The sequence below is a fragment of the Aspergillus nidulans genome, chromosome III (assembly GCF_000011425.1).
Source record: "Aspergillus nidulans FGSC A4 chromosome III".
Taxonomy (NCBI): Eukaryota; Fungi; Ascomycota; class Eurotiomycetes; order Eurotiales; family Aspergillaceae; genus Aspergillus; species Aspergillus nidulans.
This window is the reverse complement of record NC_066259.1, coordinates 2,239,414-2,261,779: the sequence shown is the minus strand read 5'-3', so window position 1 is coordinate 2,261,779 and position 22,366 is coordinate 2,239,414. Positions and strand designations below refer to the sequence as shown.

General features: G+C 51.6%; 4 protein-coding genes across 4 annotated transcripts, besides 1 other annotated feature; 2 read left to right on the top strand and 2 right to left on the bottom strand.

The window, feature by feature from the left end:
- Nucleotides 1–22,366: part of a sequence feature (contig 1.75 1..213493(-1)) that runs on past the window's edge.
- ANIA_04366 (uncharacterized protein) lies at nt 593–1,801 on the bottom strand (the record flags this gene model as incomplete). Its single annotated transcript, XM_656878.1, has 3 exons — nt 593–1,105; nt 1,168–1,377; nt 1,580–1,801. The coding sequence occupies 3 exons, from the start codon at nt 1,799–1,801 to the stop codon at nt 593–595; spliced, it is 945 nt and encodes a 314-aa protein (XP_661970.1).
- On the top strand, nt 2,380–5,529 carry ANIA_04367 (chitin synthase chsF; the record flags this gene model as incomplete). Its single annotated transcript, XM_656879.1, has 8 exons — nt 2,380–2,472; nt 2,534–2,762; nt 2,793–2,945; nt 3,013–3,374; nt 3,426–4,323; nt 4,372–4,555; nt 4,605–5,265; nt 5,392–5,529. 8 exons carry the CDS (start codon nt 2,380–2,382, stop codon nt 5,527–5,529), a joined length of 2,718 nt encoding a protein of 905 aa, XP_661971.1.
- Nucleotides 14,850–15,507, bottom strand: ANIA_04368 (uncharacterized protein; the record flags this gene model as incomplete). The annotated part of the gene is made up of 2 exons (XM_656880.1): nt 14,850–15,400; nt 15,453–15,507. 2 exons carry the CDS (start codon nt 15,505–15,507, stop codon nt 14,850–14,852), a joined length of 606 nt encoding a protein of 201 aa, XP_661972.1.
- ANIA_04369 (guanine nucleotide exchange factor) lies at nt 17,571–21,116 on the top strand (the record flags this gene model as incomplete). The annotated part of the gene is made up of 1 exon (XM_656881.1): nt 17,571–21,116. One exon carries the CDS (start codon nt 17,571–17,573, stop codon nt 21,114–21,116), a length of 3,546 nt encoding a protein of 1,181 aa, XP_661973.1.

The window sequence follows — 22,366 nt, the reverse complement described above, 5'->3', positions numbered from 1 at the left end:
GTTGTAGGGGTGGCTGTAGCAGTCCTCATACTTTCCTGTCGCAGTTGAATTCGTGCCTCCCGTGCACCAGACATCACCCCAATCCACATGCGCGTCATAAAGGCAATTGATAATATCTTGGACGGTCTGGTCGAGGGCCGGCGCATAGAGGGCGCACTCGGAGTGGTGAGTCCTCTTAGTATCCATTGAACCAACCAGATTAATGCAGTAAAAAAAAAAGATACGACTTGAACGCGCTGCCGTCGCCGAGTTAGGACTCCAAGTTAAAGAACGTACAATCCAAGTCAAGTAAATCTGTTTTATGCTCTAACTACAGCCCCAATTCCAACTCCTCTGCAGCTGCGTGTTTCTCGTAGTAGTCCGGTGCCGGCACCTCGATACCAGCAGGAGCCTCTAACCCAGGCTCCAACCTTAACCTCATGCTGGCGGCCGGAATAAGATAAACAGGGAATTGGAACTCGATGATTCTCACCTTGGGCAAGAGTTAGCCTAATCCAGGAACTATCTAAGGGAAAGAAGCGACTAACATTATTTCCGTCAGACCCAATGCCCAGCCGTACCTCTAGTTTATAGCTGCGGCTGATATTGCGTCTCAAAGGACGGGGTTAGCGACAATGGGATAGGATAGACCAGAGGGTGCCGGCAATTCTGATCGAAAAACAGGAGCAGTATCCCCATTCACATTGTTGCTCGCAACATCACTCCTAGAGCTTAGAGGATGCCGCAGGTTTGCCATTGTCTGCACGATACGGAACTGTGTTTGGGTCTCTTCTATGCCTCGAGCTTGAACCTCGGTTGTTTCGATGAGCATGGTCTGAAACTCATGCAGTGATACAGGTATCGATACTGAGCCTCGACTGCGAGGGGCTGTATCTGTGCTGCTATCAAGACCGGTAAGCTCTACTGCAAGGGGGACCGGCCGTCCCAGGACCAGAAAAGGACCGTTGAGCAGCTTTGCAGTGACTTCATAGGCTGTAGGAGCCCAGACACGCTTCGGGCCAGCACTGGAGCGGCATGCGATTCTCTGCGTCTCTGTCTGGATGGCTTGACTATTATTGAGCGAAGAAGCTAGTGTTGGCACAGGGTAGATGCATATGTCTCGAGCCTATTAAATTTATACGGAATTCCAAGTAAGATTCGCGAAAGGGGAGGAGTATGGTTACATACGGTTTTCTTGCACCCTCGAATGATACCGTTCCGCCGGATTGATGCTTCGAGGATATACTTGATCTCCTCCGGTGACGAGCTGGCCCCTGTCGAAGGGGGTAACTTGCGTAAAAGGTGCGTCTTCCCTCCAGTGCTCGTGCTATCTCGCTGCTGACTGGCTGGTGATGTACCCGCGCTCATTGAGCACTGCGTGGCTTGGGGCAGCTGTCTCTGTTTAGCAAACAATCAGCCATCTAAGACTGAAAGTCACCCTTAGCGAGAAAGCAAATACATGTGTTCCTGCCGATACAGTTGCAGATCGAGATGTAAGCGAATTGGCACATGCTGTGGGAGGGAAGAGCTGTTCTCTTATGTCGGCAATCTGCCTAGCATCAGAATGGCAAGTCTTGAGGGTATCCGTGGAGAGACGTACCTGATGGGTCTCGACGACCCGCAGAGAATGTAGCCGAGACGTTGACACCCTCGATAGCCAGATTGACACAGCAGAGATGACTACTTGCGTCGCCGTCGTGAGAATGACATGACCAGAAACCTCATTTGCAGCTGTGTAGATCGGCGGCTCTCTAAAGAGGCGGATTTTGACGTCCATGCGGGATGAAGACGATCCAATAAAGCGGCCCACTTGACAGAGCATTGATAGGTCTTCTGTTTTTCCCCTTCCTTATCTCTTTCTCGCTCGTTCTACCCTGATCCTGGCGCAGGCAGGAGTAGTATGGATGCGCGGGTGGCATTTGTAGGGTTTCCAAGATCATTTCCATACGCCTTTTCACACTGTTCAGCTTCCACCACTTTTTGGGCCGAAAATTGTTCGGCGTAGCAGCCTTGACTCTCCCATCGAAATCCGTTTATGTCCATCATGCCCATCCTCTGGGACTACAGCCATAAATGTCGAAGTCTGTGGAAGACGCCCGACCGTCGTAGACGATGCCCGTGATTGGCTCGGCTTAACAGCGGGGGGCTAGAGGCCCACTAATTGCCTGATCGGGAGCTCTCTACTACAGAGGGTGTGAGACTTCAGTCACTTCCATCTCTTCGTCTTCGTCATCCATCTCAGAAAGATGAAACATCTGCCCCTCGAGGGCTCTGGAGCGTGTCTCACTTCGCTGGAGGCCTCGATTGGACCACGTCGATCCGCCGATCGCCCACCGTCACCCCATGGATTCCCATCTTCACATCACTCACTACTTCCGCCCATAACACCACACCACCACAATGGACCGATCCCGCACCTGGTACGAGGAGGAGTTTCCTCTTCACTCTGAGGAACCGCTAGACACTGAAGATCGAGTTCCCAGTCAGAGAGACGTGAGCGCCTTCTTTCTTGCCAGCTGAAGAAAGAAGCAGCATTTCACTGATGTATTTTTAGCCGTTGTTCCACAGCAGCGATGAACCTGTTTGCTACTCTCCACGACCACTCTCGCCGCTCCCTGCTTCTGCTCCTGGCCCTGACTCCGACGTCCTGGCCACTTCTTTCACCCCGCCCGGCCACAGGCTCTCGCACTCGCACACGCACTCTAGAGCTCAGAGTCAGCGTCAGCTTTTCCCAGGAATGTCCTATCCCAACCCCAACTCGGAAGCCGGTAGTGGCGGCGGCAGTATAACTTCCTGGCAGAAACGTCAGGCAGGGGGATTGCGTCGGTGGCCCACTCGCAGAGTTGATTTGATCAAGGGGAGGGTCTTGAGCGTCGACTATCCGGTTCCGAGTGCGATCTTGAACTCAGTCGAGCCGCAGTATCGTGACTCGGCGAGCAGTTCGGAGGAATTTACCCATCTGCGATGTATGTGATGTCTTTGATCAACAAGATGGGGAATTGACAGGGTCTGACTGATGATGGAAATGTTTAGATACGGCTGCTACCTGCGACCCGGACGACTTCACGCTCCGCAATGGGTACAATCTCCGCGCCTCCATGTACAATCGGTATACGGAGTTGCTTATTGCCATCACATACTATAATGAAGACAAGGTCCTCACGGCACGGACGCTTCACGGAGTCATGCAAAATATCCGGGATATTGTCAACTTGAAGAAAACACAGTTCTGGAATAAGGGAGGGCCGGCATGGCAGAAGATCGTGGTCTGCCTGGTGTTCGATGGAATCAGTCCGTGCGATAAGGAGACCCTGGACGTGCTGGCGACGGTGGGGATCTACCAAGACGGAATTATGAAACATGATATCGATGGGAAAGAGACAACGGCGCATATTGTGAGACGGCACCGAAACCCTTGATGAAGCGCCTCCAGCTAACTTGCCCAGTTCGAATACACCACGCAGCTATCAATCACGCCTTCACTCCAACTCGTGCGCCCCCAGCGTGATGACCCAACGAACCTGCCTCCAGTGCAGATGATCTTTTGTCTGAAACAGAAGAACAGCAAGAAGATCAATTCTCACCGCTGGCTCTTCAACGCTTTCGGCCGTATCCTGAACCCGGAGGTCTGTGTCCTTATTGATGCCGGCACAAAACCAGGTCATAAATCCCTCCTGGCTCTCTGGGAAGCCTTTTATAACAACAAGAACCTTGGCGGCGCCTGCGGCGAAATCCATGCCCTACTCGGGCCTCGCTGGGAGAAGCTCGCGAATCCACTGGTTGCAGCTCAAAATTTCGAGTATAAAATCTCAAACATCCTCGATAAACCGCTTGAAAGTATGTTTGGGTATGTGAGCGTCTTGCCCGGCGCGTTTTCCGCCTATCGTTACAGGGCTATTATGGGAAGGCCGCTGGAACAGTACTTTCATGGAGACCATACGCTATCAAAGAGATTGGGAAAGAAGGGGATTGAAGGGATGAATATTTTTAAGAAGAATATGTTTCTGGCCGAGGATCGCATCTTGTGCTTTGAGCTTGTCGCCAAGGCAGGGCAGAAATGGACATTGAGTTATGTGAAGGCGTCGAAAGGAGAGACAGATGTTCCAGAGGGTACGTACCGTCCTTTCAGAGCTAATAAAATACTAATTATGTTGTGCACAGCACCACCCGAGTTCCTAAGTCAACGACGCAGATGGCTCAATGGATCGTTTGCAGCGAGCTTGTACTCGGTGATGCACTTTGCACGTATCTACAAGAGCGGGCATAACATGGTCAGACTCTTCTTTTTGCACGTTCAATTGTTATACAATGTTTGTCAGCTCATCATGACGTGGTTCTCACTCGGTATGCCGCTCCTCTCTTCGTTGGTATCTGTATATTGACAACTGCTAGCGTCGTACTGGCTCACTACCTCGGTCATCATGGATATTGTCGGGACACCCAGCGCAACGAACAAATACAAAGGTTGGCCGTTTGGAAATGAAGTCTCGCCTATTTTCAACAATGTTGTCAAAGTCCTGTATCTCGTCTTTCTCATGCACCAGTTCTTCCTTGCCTTGGGCAATCGTCCAAAGGGGTATGTTTTCTAACATCGTTTACCTGTAAGATTGGGTTAACAAATATAGCTCGCAATTCGCCTACATCCTGTCCTTCCTATACTTCTCTCTCGTGCAAATATATATCCTCATCCTCTCTTTCTACCTTGTCGCCCAAGCCTTTTCCGGTGGCAACATCGACCTCGACTTCGACCATGGCGTCGGCGGCTTCTTCGCCTCATTTTTCACCTCCACCACCGGCCTGGTCCTAGTCGCCCTTGCCTCAACCTACGGTACCTATTTTATCGGCAGTATCCTCTACTGCGATCCGTGGCATCTGATCACCTCTTCCTGGGCATATTTCATTGGCATGCCGAGCACAATCAACATCCTCAACGTCTACGCGTTCTGTAACTGGCACGATGTTTCTTGGGGAACGAAAGGATCCGACAACGCAGCTGCATCGCTCCCATCCGCGCAAACAAAGAAAGCTCCCGGTGGTGGAGATGGTGACGCAAAGGGGACCTTCGTCGAAGAGCTCGACAAGCCGCAAGCTGACATCGATACCGAGTTCGAATTCACGGTCCGCCGCGCGCTTGCCGAGTACAAGGAACCTGAGCCTGATAAAACGGTCTCCCTGGACGACAGCTACAAGACGTTCCGCACGAACCTGGTGCTTACTTGGGCGTTGAGTAACTCGTTGCTGGCGCTGTTGATTAATAACGCCGGGGTTAGTACGTTGTGTTTGACGGTGAGTCCCGCCTCCCTTCTCCAAACCTCACCCGGTCCTTTCCGGGATTAGCTCCTTCACTACGGTTTACGGTTGAGCATGGTTTTGGTATGTGGTGGAGTCTGGCTGACTGTGTTTTTCTTGCAGACGACATCAACGGTCCGGACGGCGTGGTACTTTAAGTGTCTGCTCTGGGCAACGTCAGGACTGTCGATCTTCAGGTTCGCTGGGGCGCTGTATTTCCTGGCGAAGACGGGGGTGCTGTGCTGCTTTGTGAGAAGATGATGCTTATAATGCTTGTAATGCTGCATATTGCAATGATACCTCCCCAGTTATCTCAGCATGCCGTTTTCTTCTCTTTATTTTTCCCTTCTCGTGGTTTTTTATTACTTGCATGTCCTCGGATCGAGACCAGATTAGCAATCTATACGAACGGCCTTATCATTCGATGGTGGACCTGTAGATACAGTAGCCGTACTCATTGGAGTACTTAGAATCATTGTCCTATATTAGGACAGAACTTTTCACCACTACTACCTGGTTCTCTGTCCGTCGATGTACCTACTAGAGCCGCTTCGGAGACGCCGATGTCCTCGCCAAGAAATCAGCATCTGAGATTACGCCAGACATATAACTGATGATCAAAAGACCGGGTCCTCGGAATCCGACGGGAACGAGCCAAATATAGTAGAACATAAGATCGAAGCTGGAAGTTGGAGAAATGCTACAGAGAAAACACGGCTTTTGATTGGCCAGAGGAGAATTAGGAGATGGCGCAGTCTCAGTCAAAGGCTTGGCATCCACACGCACTCTCTCTTGCTTCTATTTCTCTTCCATAAATCTTCTGCTCTTTAGCGGTGAATCGAGTGTCCCCAAATCCTTTTTATCAAACACTTGCCTACTGTCATTTTGTTCAAATCTCTCTCTCTTGTCATATCTGATTCGACAGGACAGTCACCGGTGGGCGAGCTAGAATTGTTCGCCGTCGCCCAATACCAGACTCGTAGGGCTGACTAGCCTGTGTTATCCTGCCGCCATGGCAGAGCGCCGCGTGGTATGCTCCTTGCCTACAAGCTACGTCCAGCCCAACGGTCTTCTGACCTGATGGAGTGCGACTCGTGTCATTCTCGAAAGGTAATTTCTATTTCTATTGCATGCTCCTGTCAGTTTTTAAATGCATTCCCAGGTCCGATGTGACAGGAACGATCCTTGTGGAGACTGTCTGGATCAGAACACTGAGTGCACTCGCAGCCGGCGCATGCAGCGTCTCCCAAAAAAAAATCTATCGCAAATCCTAGGCAGGGCTCGCCACCATGTTAAGCCTTCCCTTCATCCATTTGCGCCGGGTCAGGGCCAGAGCCAGACCCCGAGCGGCGGCTGGCGCTATTGTACAACACTGCCTCGTCTACCGAGTCAGCACTCTTCACCGTCTGCGTCAACTCGATAGCTTTCAAATTCTTCAATTCTACCATCAGCGATGGACCAGACAGTAATTGCGACGACGACGGCGAACTGGCTCGGCGACTCCGTCACAGCGCCCTGCTCTACCGCGAGGCCGCAAAGGCCGGCTTACAGAAGATCCCGCTATTAGCAAAGCCCTCATTCCGCCTGCTTCAAGCTTTGCTCTGCGGGATCTTTCTGCACAAGGGTCCGGTGATACGATGTCTGTCGGGAGCTGGCCAAGACGGCTTGTCGCGTCTGCATGGACATAGGCCTGCACCCCGGGGCAGCCAACTTGCACGCTCTCACCGAGGCAGAGCACTACTGCTTCATAAGGTGCTACATGCTAGATCGGAACTACCCGCGGAAGTTTGGCGGGCCTCGCTTCTTAACCCTCAAACAAGACTTCGATATCAGCTCTATCATGGCACCATCCATTCCCGTGGCATCTCTCACCTGTTCCGCATCTACCTCGACCTCGCCAAAGCTCAAGACGCAATGATCCCCTTCCTCAACGATCCTTCAAATGCAGCGAGGGATAATGCCTTTCAACCGCCCGCCGGTGTTGGAACACTCCTCCTACAGAAGATGGAAGTTATCCGCCGCGCGATCAACCAGGTACTCCCCCTTCCATTCATTACCCCCTCACATCACTGAAGCGCTCCTAGATTAAGGAGCCCTCTCAAAATTGGAGAGGCCTCGACCCTGTCAGCGAAATCGCAACTCTCAATTTCGCCTACCACTGCATCCTCACCAACCTTCTGCACCTCCGACAGATCGCCGTCAGCGTTCACCAAACACCTACAGCCGAATCCCCAGACACGTCCGGCTACCTCGATTCCGCTCGCCGGAGTCTGCAAGCACTCGTCAGCTTATGCACATCTAGCGATCAACAAAATACATTCGCTTATCTGCATTGGTATGACACCTCCCTTTTTTTCCCTCACCACCTACTCCCTTCAGAATGCTTTTCGCCCACTAACAACCTGATCATATCAGGACCCTCCTCTTCTACCCAATTACAGCCTGCATAGCCCTCCTCTGCAACACAATCGCCACCTTACACAGTGGTGACTGTGCCATCCTCAAAACGGTCTCGCACTGTCTAGCCCAGGCGGGACCCCTGAGTCCGCCTATTGTAGCAATGCAGAGTCTACTGCAGGAGTTTGTGGGACTGAGCCGGCGTTTCTTTTTCGCTGGCGATGTCAATATAAGTGCCTCGGTACAAGGAACCGGCCCTCTGCAGCTGCTGACTTCCTGGCCGGCATTGTCGTCGTCACCGTCATCGCGCTCGTTGCGGCTGGGCGCTGACGTCGACCCGATGATGATCACGGCTGCTGTAGGGCTGGACTCTTTTACGCTGGCGGGCATGAGTTGAATAGATATGGGAATGGATATGGGGTTGGTGACGGTGACGGCGATGGCGATGGTGGTAGAACTAATGGCCACGCACAAGAACAAGACCAAGAACGAGCACAAAGTCAATTGCAGAGCAGTCTCAATGTCAGAAACGCAGAATTCATGAGCAGCTTTGCTTGAATGGGCTCGATACTCTGGGAAGAGAGCTCGGAAGTTCGTTGGGGCAATCGGACGCATAGGACGACTAGGCCCTGGGACCTTGGCCGCGTTCTTATAGCGTAGTATAGTATGCTCCCGCGGTACTGACTCTAAGCCGTTAGATCTAGGATAGTGGGTTATCATCTCTGCTGGTCAGAGTGTATATATCCGAGCAATCTACTACCGGCGCGTCCACAATCAAGCCAACACTGTCCCCGTTGTTCTTAAGTTCGCAAGCGATCGTCACCCTAATCAGTTTGGCCAACTCAAACTACCGTAGTAGTTGTTAGTAGGAGAGTCATGTAGCCTAGCAGCCACGCTTCAAGTAGATTTCTTCCTCTTTTCTCTTTTCTTTCTCACTTCTAAAAGCAAAGGGAGATGAATTTGTTCCGATATCAACTCAGGCTTGAAACATGGTTTCATAGCCATATCCACGACACATGCAACATACTCTTTTAACTCTTAAATTACTGCTCATGATTGAAATAGAGTAGGCATACTTCTAGAAGCAACAGTCAGCGGCGACAACAGCCCTAGAACCCTCAACCCAACCCGCAAACGGTCTGAGCCTGAAGCTGGATTATCTCAATAATACACCCATTCGGTCAGAGTCCCTCTATATGATAAAAGAACGCCGTGGGAGATTCTGATTCCGCCTGTCGTCCATACGAGCCAGGTACAAATGAGGTGAGGCTATGCACACTACCAGCCTCCCCGGTTCTCCCTACAGGACTCAATCCATTTCTGGGTTTTCGTGGGGACAGGCCGAGAGCCCCGAGGGAGATAAGAGCAATTGGCGGATAGAGGTGGTACAACTCTATTTGAGCTAAGGTGTGGTATTATGCTAGGCTATGTGATGGTTTCAGGAATAGCGAGGGCACGGGCACGGGCACGAGCGAGGCAAGCAAATGGCTTGACTGAGCGCGGGACAGAAGATATGACTTAATTCTGGACAGTCCTGGACGGAAGGGAAGCAATATGCTCTGCGTGAAGACATTGTATTGGCATCAGCATTGAGCAAGCCAGACTGAGCATAGCAGCATCTAGGGTTAGGTTAGCCGTTGGAAGACCTGAGATTGATGATGAATGTAGTGGATTCAGTTGGCGGTTTCAGTACTCTTCTTCTCTCATCCTCATGAAGCAGCGTGAGGACACAGCAATACAACAATGCGATAACAGAGACCCAATAAATCTCCAACCCCCAGTTCACTGCAGAGTTTGCTAACTTGAAAAATGCTGCGCTCTATTTCTATCTAAAGCCTCGCCTTCCCTGTAGCTTCTGCTAGTCAAGGAAAGAGCGGGAATTACTGATTCTATGAAGCAAACGAACTGACAATATGCACCACTTGCCCTGTGCTAGGAGGCGAATGGTGAGTGTCTTTGGCGTTGTAGAAAACAGACGCTACGAATTTTACGTGCTGTGCAAGTGATACTGTCTCCTGTTCTTGGTGAGGGGCAAACAGTATTGTTCACTTTTCGGGGTATCCAGACCATATTGAATGAATCCCAGAGCAAAGGCGAATGCAAAGTATGGAAGTACGGCCTATGAACTTATAGCTCCAAGAACCTAACACAGGCGCGGATGCAGATGCAGACACAGAACCCAAGCCGAGGCGGAAATCCCGACTCTAGCTCGAAGACATCGAAAACGTCGAATTCTGGTCCCTTGCCTATCGAGGCAGCAGTGGTCTGGTCTTGTCTATGCACCTTTACCTGGCTAGGTGTTGTACAATCCCGAGGTCACATATTGAGCAATAGCAGAGAGTAAGTGGTGTTAGTACGTATGGACTGATTAGTACTCTGTGATAACTAATGCTCTCGTGCATTAAGATTTACTTGGACGGTTTATCTCGTGGTAAAAACCAGATATACGGTTATATATATCTTGATATACAAATCTCCGGTAGAGTCAGGTACAGCACACTGTAGCCCTACATGTTTCTCGGCCGAGTTGTATCAGAAAAATAGACCTCGAGATACTATCAGAATACTCTACCTGGTCCACTCAACGTTTGCTGAGCTACTTTTAATTAAGGCATAATGCAGGCCTTCAAGACCTATTCGCGTTTACTCTGTACAGCTACAGAAAGTATGAGAGCTTCAGATCCCGACTAGCTTGCAGTCCCGATGCTGATGGGCGCACCAAACGACTGGCCAAGAGCTGTCGAGCGACGAGGTCAGAACGGCGAACTGCGCGGAGGGGTATGTTTGCTCGGACAGCTCCTTCCCCGCGAAGCAAACAAAGCCCGCACATCCAGGCAGTCTCCCTCAAGGGGAGCTATCCATTGGCGACGTCGACGAGAACGCACTTGAAATCCTTCATGGCCAGATCACAAGACCGGTTGGAGCTGTTCACACTTATCCATTCGGAGGACGGATTCGTCCTACAACATAGTACTGATACTGTCAGGTCGGCCGGCCAGGAAGAGCTAAGAGCGAATAATGCCGGAAGCTATGCCAAGTACGGGTGTGATGAAATTAGCTGCGGGCTCCGTCACATCGCACGGCCCACGTGAAGCCAACAATCGCCAGCCCGGGCTGTCAGTGTCAACGAGTACGTGCAGCTGGCGATCTTGATTGGTTGGGAGAGAGCGAAGCGCGGACATATCCGAGGAAATTTGCACGAGTCACGGGCCGGAGTTTCAGGGCGGAAAGAGGAAGGGGAGTAGGGGGCAGTGGAAGAAAATAGGCGGAAGGCTGAAAAAAAGCAAACATTTCTGCACGGTCGGATTGTGTCTTCTTCCCGGTGCATATGCCGCTTTTGGCAGGAGTTTGAGCTCTTCCGTCTGCGACTGCAGAAAGGAACCTGCAGATTCGGCGCTTTTGCTGACCCTTTCCCAAGGCAGGATAGATATGTGACAATGGTGATATTGGGTTGTATCGCCGAGATGTGCAGAACGAATGATGACTGCTTGGATACAATCATGGCACAGCTCTCCGATCTCGGGGCTCTTTGCTTTTTTCTTCGTCTCTCGTAGGTGCGGTGAGACTTCTTTACCGACAGTTTCTCCTAGGACAGATGTCGTGCATCGCGATGAAGAGGATCCAGTGGGGTATGGGTTTAGGTCATCCGAGTCGGGTCATCCAAAGCCTCGAACTCGAAAGGCTTTCGAGCTCGTGAAGGAAGGAGGGATTCCGCATGCAGTTGTAGCTGCACCTGCATCACAAAAGTTAATTGTTTGCCAGATTGGAAGGCACCCAGCCAGGAGCCCAAGTTGAAGAACGGGCCATGGTAAGGTTGATATGGCCGTCTGCTTCCAGGGTGCAGAGACAGAACTACCTTGCCCTACGCGGGCTGCATTGCAGCGGGAGCGGTATGCAACCCCTGTCCACCATGTATTCGCGGTGATCTATTCGTTCATTGGCAATGGGGCTATCGGTGCTGGCAGGAGACGCCACGGAAGGAATAGGAGGGCGCTTAGCCTTGACAAGTTGACCAACAGTCATCCTAGGGAGGCGGTTCGAGACCGGCAACTGATGAAGATGTGGCTGACTTCACGACCCTCTCCCAATAGTCCACGTACGTCGACCGAAGCAAAGAATGTACGTTGGTATTTGTCAGGATGGAGTCAGGGCTTCTGCTCCAGCAATTCCGAAAAGTGCCGTGAAAAGTGACGGATATAACGGGTCTTAGGGTTCGTCATGCTTCTTTTTCACATTGTTCTCCCCAGACGAACTCTCCTGTATTCAGTTCCGAATTGGGCAGGAAACGTCGAGCTGGACTGGAGACATAAGTACAGAGTTTAGCACAATCAACGAGCGGGATGCCTGGTCTGCATGAATCCCAAGCCGGTTGGAGTATTCTGGACCAATGACAGGAAGCTAGGGGGTTTTTCTTGATGCACGCTCCACCCCACAGTTTATTTTCAGTATCCGAATAATCCGAGAAGCAGAGGTATCTACACCGGTGCAAAGTTCAATAATCATTTTCTGTAGTGCTTCTTGATCATTGTGACACCTGATCATTGTGACACCGATCTCGCCGATGCCATCAAGGAGCTTGGGCATTACACGGGTGCGCTACTGGCTCGTGGGTAGGACAGCTTGCAGACTCCCCACCAGATCCACATAGTAGTTGATCCGTCAAGTCGTCAATTCGAGTCAGCTCAACGAAGACGACAAGCCAAGTAGGAACTCGCATGTTTGTCTGCTCCTGGCAAGTCGGGCACTGTATGCTCATCATCGGTGTTTCATAGGGTAGGTGAACGCCCTATACCAACCGATGCGCTATGCTGGAGATCTGTACACACAATGAAGTAGTGACCACGAGACCGGCAGGGCCAGAACGTAGGTTCTGAAAAGGAGGAGCAAGCAGCGGAGCCGTCCCCAGCGCCAACTGTGCAACAGTGCAAGAAAGTTCAGAAGACATCATCTCCTAAATGGCGAAGCCTCGACGATCAAGAGGACCCCGAGTCCCCGGGATTTGGATTCACATGGGCAACTGCCGAAGATATCGACGAACCATGTGCTTGGAACCCACCGTTCACTCAAATCGATGGATTTCTGATCTGGGTGCCATCGCAAGGCTGGATCCCTAGCCAATGTTCTTCCAGCGAGCACCCCTTTATTTCGAGCATTTGTGGGCCTTGTGGCGAAGATTGAAACACGCCGTCAGTGGGTTTCAAGCATCCACTGCTAAAAAGGGTGATCGACTGATTGTATCGCGAATTGGGGAGGTCTGGGCGGACGAACCCGTTTCGAACGTGGAAGTTTGCCGGGTGATCGGTTTTCTTGAAATGTACCTCTGTAGCACTTGGAGCACACGTAGTACGTAGTACTGTACCCGGGTCGAAATGACGATTCGTGAGGAGAGCGACTGGGGAGCTTGCAGATGGCGGTAGAAGATGATCGCCCAGGGGACTTCCGGATCGGGAGCGTGTGGCACGTGCACTTTTGCCTTACTGCCTGAGTGCCTGAATGATGGCCGGCTTGCCTAGAGGAGCCGACTCCTGGCGACCGTTGGCCCCCAATGCAACCACCGACAGGGGCTAACGTCCACTTCATCAATTTAGATTGTCGTCGACGCGTCCTGGAGCAACTGCGGCACAGAACGGCGGAAAGCCGTTCGGTCAATCCTGCCTTCATCACAACCCTGTAAGTCACAGCAAACGTCGTTAGTCATTAACTAACGCAGACGCTGAGGCCCAAGTCGAGCCGTCCCGCCATCCACCCGTGTTGCGCAGGCGCTGGTCTTTGCAAGCCAGCGGAGACGATTCCGAGCCGTTATCACTGTGATTTGTCGTGAACGTGTGATATCTCCTCTTTTCCCACGGTGGCCCCATGCCCAGCTGATGGCGGACTTTGGTAACGATATCAAAGCGGCCTGGTGGGGGGTGGACTGTAGCTCGGAAAGCGCTCAAAAAAAAAAAAAATCGCGATATGGGCACACCCCACCTTTGCACTCGTTGTCCATCACGTTCCTGCGCTGGGCGGATCCTAGGCCATTTAAATGCGGAATAATGGATCGCTTGGCTTGCTGCCTACATTGCTTTTTGTTATTATACCGTATTAAGATCTCGATCATCAAGAACGCTATCTCTAATTGAGGATAGAGTCCGATGTCAAATAAGTACACCACGGGCTGTCAGCGCGTCAAGCTAAACACCAACACCAACACAACACCAACGCTTGACTCGTCTTGGAGTTTGGATCCTCGAGACAAAGGCCCTAACCCGGCCCCGTCGCTCCTGGCCAAGCGCTATTTCTGCGCCTGGTTAGGCTAAGCTGCATCCCAACCTTAGCCCGCAGCCAACATCAGGCACGTGCCATTGTCAACAACGATTGGTTAGGTAACTGGCAATTCTAGAACTCTCCAAAGGTGATTTCTTTTGTTTTAAACTGATGCGACGCCGTCGTAAAGTCATCAAAATCAGGTCGGCATTGCTGTGGCATACTATTGCCGAACAGCTAGCTGATTGACATGCTATATGTGGCTACGAACCTTGTCGACAAGAGACTTTTCTCTCTATCTTAGTTGCACCCACAACAAAAATATAAACTATCGTGCCGCTTGTGTTTTCCAGGCTATGCTCCAATGAATCGGCGCCGCGGGATATGATCGACGACAAGACATGTCTCATTCATCGTTTGGGCTTGACAAGCCAACAATTGAGAGCTTCGTGAAACATAACCCACTGTCCGGCTGACGGATTGATCTGTCAGCCTATCAAGACATCCCATTGTCTTCAAAGGTATTTGCTCTGAATGGCGTGACTCGAACTTTGTTGGAGCTCGACATTGTACCTCAGTATATCTGGTTGACAATATAACTCTACCGCGCAATTGAGGCAGCGCCATTGACTACTCTTCAAAGCCCAAAAAGAACACCGACAGTATATCCTCAACACAATCCACGAACACGGTCCCCAGTATTGAGTTGGACGGCGATATGACCTCTCTAGCCTTTAATTAGGGTCCGGACAGGTGATGCGACACCCCGATACCAGCGGGCTGGATACGCCTAGGAAGTTACCAAATCGTGATTCGTGAAACGGCGCCGTCTCCAGTCCCCACCGAGGACGCCCCACGTATCCTTTACTCGGATTAAAGGGTAAATCGTGAGTGGGAGAGCTTCCAAAGATTACGGGGCTGGATGTGCTCTATCTATTCTACGCCGATGCATGCAGTGCATTGGCCTCGCGGCTCCGTCCTTGCGTCGTGAACGATATATCAAAGGACGAACCTGCAACCTTGACGATACAGGGAAGACACTCAGATTTTCTGAGCTGGATACGACGGACCGTAAAGCTCGCACCGTGGCAGGCAGGCCAAGGCTTGATATTATTGTACTTGACGGAGCCGAAGTGATTGGCGGGATTCGAGACTCGAGTGGCTTTGCAGGGGCATAACAGGAGGTGGTCCGCTCGGAGTCCCGGATAATATAAGTGAACGCGATATCTCAGAGGCCCTAGTATTGGTGTGAGTTGCTCTGCCCATGGTCGATTGCATTCTGGAGCCCGACCCCCTGAACCATTGTTTGACTGTTCCATGTCGACAACAGCAGTGAGTCTTCCAAGCGGCAGCAATATGCGCTTGATAGTCACGTTCTCCCGATCCGAAGCAGACAAGCATGCAAGAATAGGCCATAGGGCGCGCGTCCAGTCCCACATCCGCAGCGGCACAGTCCAGACTCCATCGTCGACGCCTGATCGAGCTCGACCTAATTATGTGTCGGTATAGAGTAGTGGTAAGTACTATTTATTGCAAGTTACCAGAGAGACGGGTTTCTGGCTCTGCGGACGGGATCCTACTGGCCTGGTAGGTCATTCTTTGCTGTGCACTAGCACGCAAGAGGTAAGACCAGCCCAACTCTGGAAGAGTCTGTAGTAGTGCGACGGCAAAGAGAAATATGGAGACGCCTCCTCCATAGCTCACTGAGGACTCGAAGAACGTGATCGTACTGTACGATGTGGGCGTCTGTCAACCTTGGATGCGCCGCCGATCGCCCATATTTTGGCCATGGAACCAGAGCTTCGGTGGACTCTGAATGACGAAGTACTATGCAGCTTGGATTGTACCTGTTTCATGCCAAAGAGCAGAATATCCTCCTGATCAGACAGGTCATATTCCTAAAAAGAAGCCCAAGCAAGGCTGCCATAGAAAGGTGCAGCGAAATGCAGTGGCTTTGCCACCGATGGCGATAGCGTCTTGGCCCAGAAACGGGAAAATAAGACCTAAATTGGCATAAAACCAAGAATAATTATATTATTATAAAAACGGTAGCCGAGGGATTTCTGTTCTCCATAGCACTAAGAAGCACTAATTTAGCTGGATAGTAATAAGACCGCGCATTAATGCTCTAGACTATCACTGACTCGAACCCCTGTTGCCAACCTGCTGCAAGTGCAGCTCTGCTTGTCCTCCAACTCTGCACGGTGTGCGGCCTTACAGTAGTGCTATTTGCCATGTCTTCAGATGATCACGGCAAGAAAAAATAAAATAAAATAAAATAAAAATAAGAAGCGAGCCTGAATAATATGAAGACTGGCAGGATTACTCCGTATTTCCCGACTGCGAATCAGGTCAAGGTGGTCGGGTTTGTGTGATGGCAGATCATCAACAGTTTGGGGCGGCGCTAACATTTAGCTGCCTGGTAGGATTAATATCATAAATTGCGATATTATTTTGGCTAAAGAGCTGTAGACTAAGAAAGGAAAGATCTTAGGACGGAGTCGACTCCAGAGACAGAGCAACAGAGTGGGCCGGCAACAGAGCGATCTAAGTCGGCGCGCCGTTCAGCGTTCTTCTGGACGAGTCCCTTTCCCCTCCTCCTCCAGGCTCCTCCATATTATCGCCTCATCCCGTCTCCTCCAACTTGCTTCATTCTTTCTCCCTTTTACTTGCTTGCACGTCTCCTTCCGTCCCTCCCTCTCCCCGCATTGGCCGACCCATTGTCGTCGCCTCGATCGTTCCTTTCAGTCGCTGCTGTGTTGAATCGTCGAGTCAGTGTTTTGTTCGGTCTGTGGCCCTTGCTTTGTACACAGTGACCGCCACACATTAGCTTTCAGCGAGACGACCCTTCCCTCCTTCCGTCAGGCCATTCGTCGCTGTACCGTCGTCGATCAGGATCGGAAAGGCAAGACAGCGCGCCATTGTCTTTGTCTTGGCTTTCGATCATTGCTGTCTTTAGACCTCGAGCTGGGTTAGCTTTGGTCCTTGCGTTACAAGACACAGCGCCTTTGGAGGAGGCATAATCATCGTGCTGCGTCATTGGAGACCATTAGTTGCTATTCGACAGTTGCTTAGGATCCTTGTTTGGATCCTTCCCTTGCTACGGCCGCCAATTCCCCGTCCTCGTGCCTGTCGACGACTTCACTGCATCGTTCGACGCCTTAGAGAACGTGCTTCCTTTTCTATGAGACCAGAACAACGACAGTCGCGCTTGTTCTCTTTTGCTTGTTATATGTTCAGTTGGCTTACTAGGTACGTTGGCAGCTTAGCAACCGGTTGCCCGAGACCGGCATTCCTCCCATTCCTGGCTCCCTAGAATCCATCCCGACATTCTTTCCCCGGTGATCCGCGCCACAACCCTAGCAAAACATTGCCATCCCCCCTCAAACACTCTCCCAGCCGCTTGGAAGAAGGAAATCAAGTTGTTGACGTGATGTTTCCCAGTGTTGGATGCTAAGCGCATCGCCCACTATCCCCAACCATCCTTTCAACTAGTTCTCAATCGCAATTCTATTGTTGGACGCGACATTCTCCCGCAGCCACTCTCTTGCCCGTATTCGAATGTGAGGATGCTCATTGATTCTACCGTGTGTTAATTACTGGTCGCCGGTGGCCTGGACCTGTCTACATTCGCAAAATCATATGCTGGAACATACGAAATGGATCAAATGAAGGCCCATATTGCGCCATTGAAGATTGAAAAGGGAAATAACTTTCGGCCCATTATAAACCGATTCTATTCCAACGAAAGTCAGATCACACCACCAACAACACCTCATACGACTACTGACGACAGCGAGATGGATCGTTCAGAAAGCAACCGGACGGTCTTCCACAACTACCTTCGAGCATTTTATCCTTTCCACCCGACTGGAGACGTTTCTCCATCAACAGTTACTCTACCTCTTGATCAAGGCGACATCATTCTAGTACACTCTGTTCACACCAATGGCTGGGCCGACGGGACGCTGCTGGACACAGGCGATCGGGGCTGGTTACCCACCAACTACTGCGAAGCATACGACCAGGCTCCGATGCGTCCACTACTCAAGGCCTTGACGGATTTCTGGGACATCATCCGAGGAGGATGTGGATCACCTCTGATTGACTTTGGCAATCAGGACCTCGTACGGGGTCTGATTGCGGGTGTTCGGTTTCTCCTGGAGAAATCAGACTGTCTCACACGCGACTCATCCTTGGTGAAGAGCCACGAGGGCCTCCGACGGAATCGCAAAGCATTATTGTCAGATCTTTCGTCGCTTGTGCGGACCACGAAGAAATTCCAGGAAATTTCCAGCGGGGAGCCGATGCAGGACGAGGTCGAGTACATGGTCGACCAGATGCTTCTGAAAGCTTTCCGAATCGTAACTCGGGGAGTTCGATTTCTCGATGTATGGAATGAAGAGGTCGGTCTCAGCAGGGCGATCGCCGAACTTGAGCAGCAGCAAGTTCAGGACATACCTCCGACGCCGACATCCGAGACCTTTGCTTCTGCGGAGGATGCTGCATCCGAAGTGGGGACGGAGCGGAACGACTCCAGAATGCTCAACCGAAGCCGATTGGAGAGTCGACTTTCCAGTCGACTGGAAAGTCGATTGGAAAACCGGTTAGAGTCGAGACTGGAGAGTCGTCTGGATATGAGTCGGGCTTCGAATCGGATGGACGCGTTGGACTCGCAATCTTCCCGTCCACTGTCGGTATCTACCAAACGCATTTCTGTCTCACACCGGGTGTCGTACAGTGGCCCGGCCGCCGCCACCGCCCGAAACCAAAATCTCGCCTCGGAGCGTCTTACGGCCACGTACGATGCGTTCCTGGGGGTCTTAGGCTCCTTTATTGGTCTGCATCTACAATCTCGCTCTTCAACTGAACTAGTTATCACGACCGAGCAGGCAGTGCGCTCTTGCCGTGCGCTGCTGACGGTGATTGAAGCCGTCTGCGAACATGATGCGCAGGGCAGCACTCCGCTGGAACAGGCCAAAGATACCATGTATGAACGGTTGTCGGAACTAGTGTTTGCTGCTCGCGATGCCTTTCGACCCGCTAACTCGCCCGACGATGAGCTGGTGTTCATGCCGGACGAGGGCAAGCGCCTGGTTGATGCGGCAACCGATTGCGTGCGAGCGGCTGGTAACTGCATGGCCAAAGCTCGCCTGGTGCTCGAGCAGAGCGGTGACTTCGAATTAGTCGCCAACATCACCGAAGAGGCTGAGGATATTACGCCTAGCGCGCTACCCGAGGAGAAATCTACCCCACAAGCGCAGCGCACGGCAGACGTGGCAGAGCAACGTCCTCAGGAGATGGCACGACTGCCCCCACCACCGCTACAGATCCCCCAATGCAACAATGGCTCCTCATTATCCACTCCTGGGCTGACGGATGACATGACCCCTGCTTCTTTCCAATCCCGCAACGAAGCTATTACCCCTGCAACAACCGAGCAGCCATCATCGTTTCAATCTTCTGCCCTGTCCCCCAGCTTTGACAAGCTATCCTTCCCCTCCTCCCCCCAAGATGCTTCGTTCGATGACTCCCTCCGACGCGACAGTCATGCGAAGTCTGAGGTCAGCGACTCGTTCAGTCGAGGCGTCACTAGCAACGCAAGCAGCTTCACTTACAACAACCTCCGGGACTCGGAAATGAGCGGTGTGTCCCAGACCTCTACCAGGGCGACGTCGCCTGACATTGGAATGGCCCCGTCTCTCAAGAACAGTGTCAGTTACTCAACTCTAGCCGAGGAGAACGAGGAGACAGAGGCCAACGTTCTGGAGAAGACATATGCTCATGAACTGATCTTCAAGGATGGAAACGTGATGGGTGGTAGTCTTCGGGCCTTGGTTGAGAAATTGACGGCCCACCAGTCGACGCCGGACGCGATGTTCGTCTCGACATTCTACCTGACCTTCCGTCTCTTCGCCTCTCCGATGGAGTTCGCCGAGGCTCTGGTTGACCGCTTCAATTACATCGGTGAGACTCCCCGTGCAGCTTCTCCTGTTCGACTGCGGGTGTACAACGTCTTCAAGGGGTGGCTCGAGTCTCACTGGCGTCATGACTGCGATAACGTAGCCTTGGACTTCATCATCGAGTTTTCGAATACTCTCCTCATGCAGCACCTACCGAATGCGGCGCATCGTCTCCTGGAGTTGACCGACAAGGTCACCAAGCTCCAAGGGCCAGTAGTCCCTCGGCTTGTCTCCTCCATGGGCAAGACCAACACCGCGGCGGCGCAGTATATTCACCCCGACACCCCTCTCCCACCGCCGTTGCTAAAGAAGAAGGAGCTCGATCTGCTCAGTAAGTGGAAGAATGGCGAAGCCACGATCAGCATTCTAGACTTCGACCCATTGGAACTTGCGCGGCAGTTCACGATCAAGGAATCGCGGATCTTCTGCGCCATTCTACCCGAAGAACTGCTCGCAAGCGAGTGGATGAAGAAGACCGGATCGCTTGCGGTCAATGTCCGCGGTATGTCTACCTTGTCTACCGATCTGGCGAATCTTGTTGCAGATTCAATTCTACAACTCGAGGAGCCAAAGAAACGCGCTGCCATTATCAAGCACTGGGTGAAAATTGCAAACAAGTGCCTGGAACTCAACAACTACGACTCGCTCATGGCAATTATTTGCTCACTCAACTCGTCTATGATCTCGCGGCTTCGGCGTACGTGGGAAGTTGTTTCTCAGAAGACAAAGGCGACGCTGGAATACCTGCGGAAGATTGTTGATGTCGGCCGAAATTATGCCGTACTTCGACAGCGTCTGCAGAACCACGTGCCTCCCTGTCTGCCATTTGTCGGAACCTACTTGACCGACCTGACATTTGTGGACCAAGGCAACCAGGCGCTTCGCAGTCTCCCGACTGACGACGGTGAGATGGCTGTAATCAACTTTGACAAGCACGTCAAAACTGCGAAAATCATCAGCGAGCTGCAGCGCTTCCAGATCCCGTACCGCCTGACCGAAGTACCGGAGCTGCAGGCTTGGATGCAGAACGAACTGGTGCGCGTGCGATCCAATGGTGAAATGAGTATGCAGACCTTCTACCGCCGCTCGCTTGTCCTAGAGCCGCGCGAAGTTCAGCCGCCGCGCACCACGCTGCAGTCGGAGTCTAGCTCCTCCTCTCTCCTGGAAAACGCTAAAGACAAATTTGATTTCTTGTCGTGGGCCACGACCTCGAAGACCAAGTCGGTGACAAGCAATGCTTAGCCGCCTTTCCTCACTCACCTACCCACCAATCTCTTACGATTTATGACCTTCTCTTCATGTCTTGATGGCGTTCCTTATCTTCTTGGATATCATTTTGTCAGTCATTGTGGATACCTCTAATTTGTTTACCGCCTTTGTTTTATTACCCTCGCTTTTTTTCTCATTTTGTTCTCTATTTGAATTCAACAGCGACGGCGGGGAAAAGGGATTCAAAAGTATGAGAACATACAGGTATAGAGCCTCGCGGCTCGGCTATATAGTAGGCATTTTTCATGAGAGACGAGACGCTCTGATGACCTTGCCTGTCGATCACTGGTTGGATTTGCATTGTTTTGGACTGGACTGAACTGGATTGGACTGGGCTAATTGTTTGGCATGGATTGGATACCTTGGGAGGAGCTTGGGAGGAGTTACTGGCAAGCTCAGCCTGTATTATTTGTATATAGCTTAATCAAGCGATTAATTCATCACTATACTCCTGTGCACCATGTGATTCATAATTACCGCTATACCGCGGCTGTGTGAATTATTAATTAGTTCTTGCAAGGGTTTGGTTTGGTTTGGTTTGGTTTTATTATTTAACGTCACTCGGCGGATCACGGGGCCCACGTGATCTGCGGCCTCCCAGGGGGCATCTGGACGTGCTGTCTAAACAGAACTCCCTAAAACTAGCTAGATACAGGTTTGAAGCAGCAACTATGGACAATATATGTTGGAAATGAGCGGAAGAAGCATCCGGCGCTACCCTGGCCTGGTCTTCGAGGGCAGATGCCCGTTTTGACTACCTATAGATTGGGGGGAGGGGCCGTACCCTTTATCCAGGTAGATGTGTGGACTGTCGCACTATCAAGCGCTCCGGCGGGCCCAGTTCGGGCATATATCCTTGAAGAAGGATGATTCTTGCACGATGCGGCTGAATTCTTCAGCCCCGGCAGCTGTACTTAAGAGCCAGTCTATTGTTTTTGACGGGCCGTCCCTTATGCATCTCCATCTATCTTTCCAGCGCTTTCTGGTGTATGGGCAGAAGAAGAAGTGTACTGGGGTCTTGGTCTTGCCACAAGAGCAGCTCTCCAGGTAGTCTGAGTGGTTGAAGCGCTGGTGGTATGCCGTAAAGTCTCCGTGGCCTGTACGGGCGGCGACGAGTCGGCCAAGTACCCAACGGGGAAGCTTGTGCTCGCGGGTGCGGCTTTCCTTTGTATGGGGTCTGATATCCAGGGTCTTGTAGGCTTGGGGTGCCTTACTAGCATATG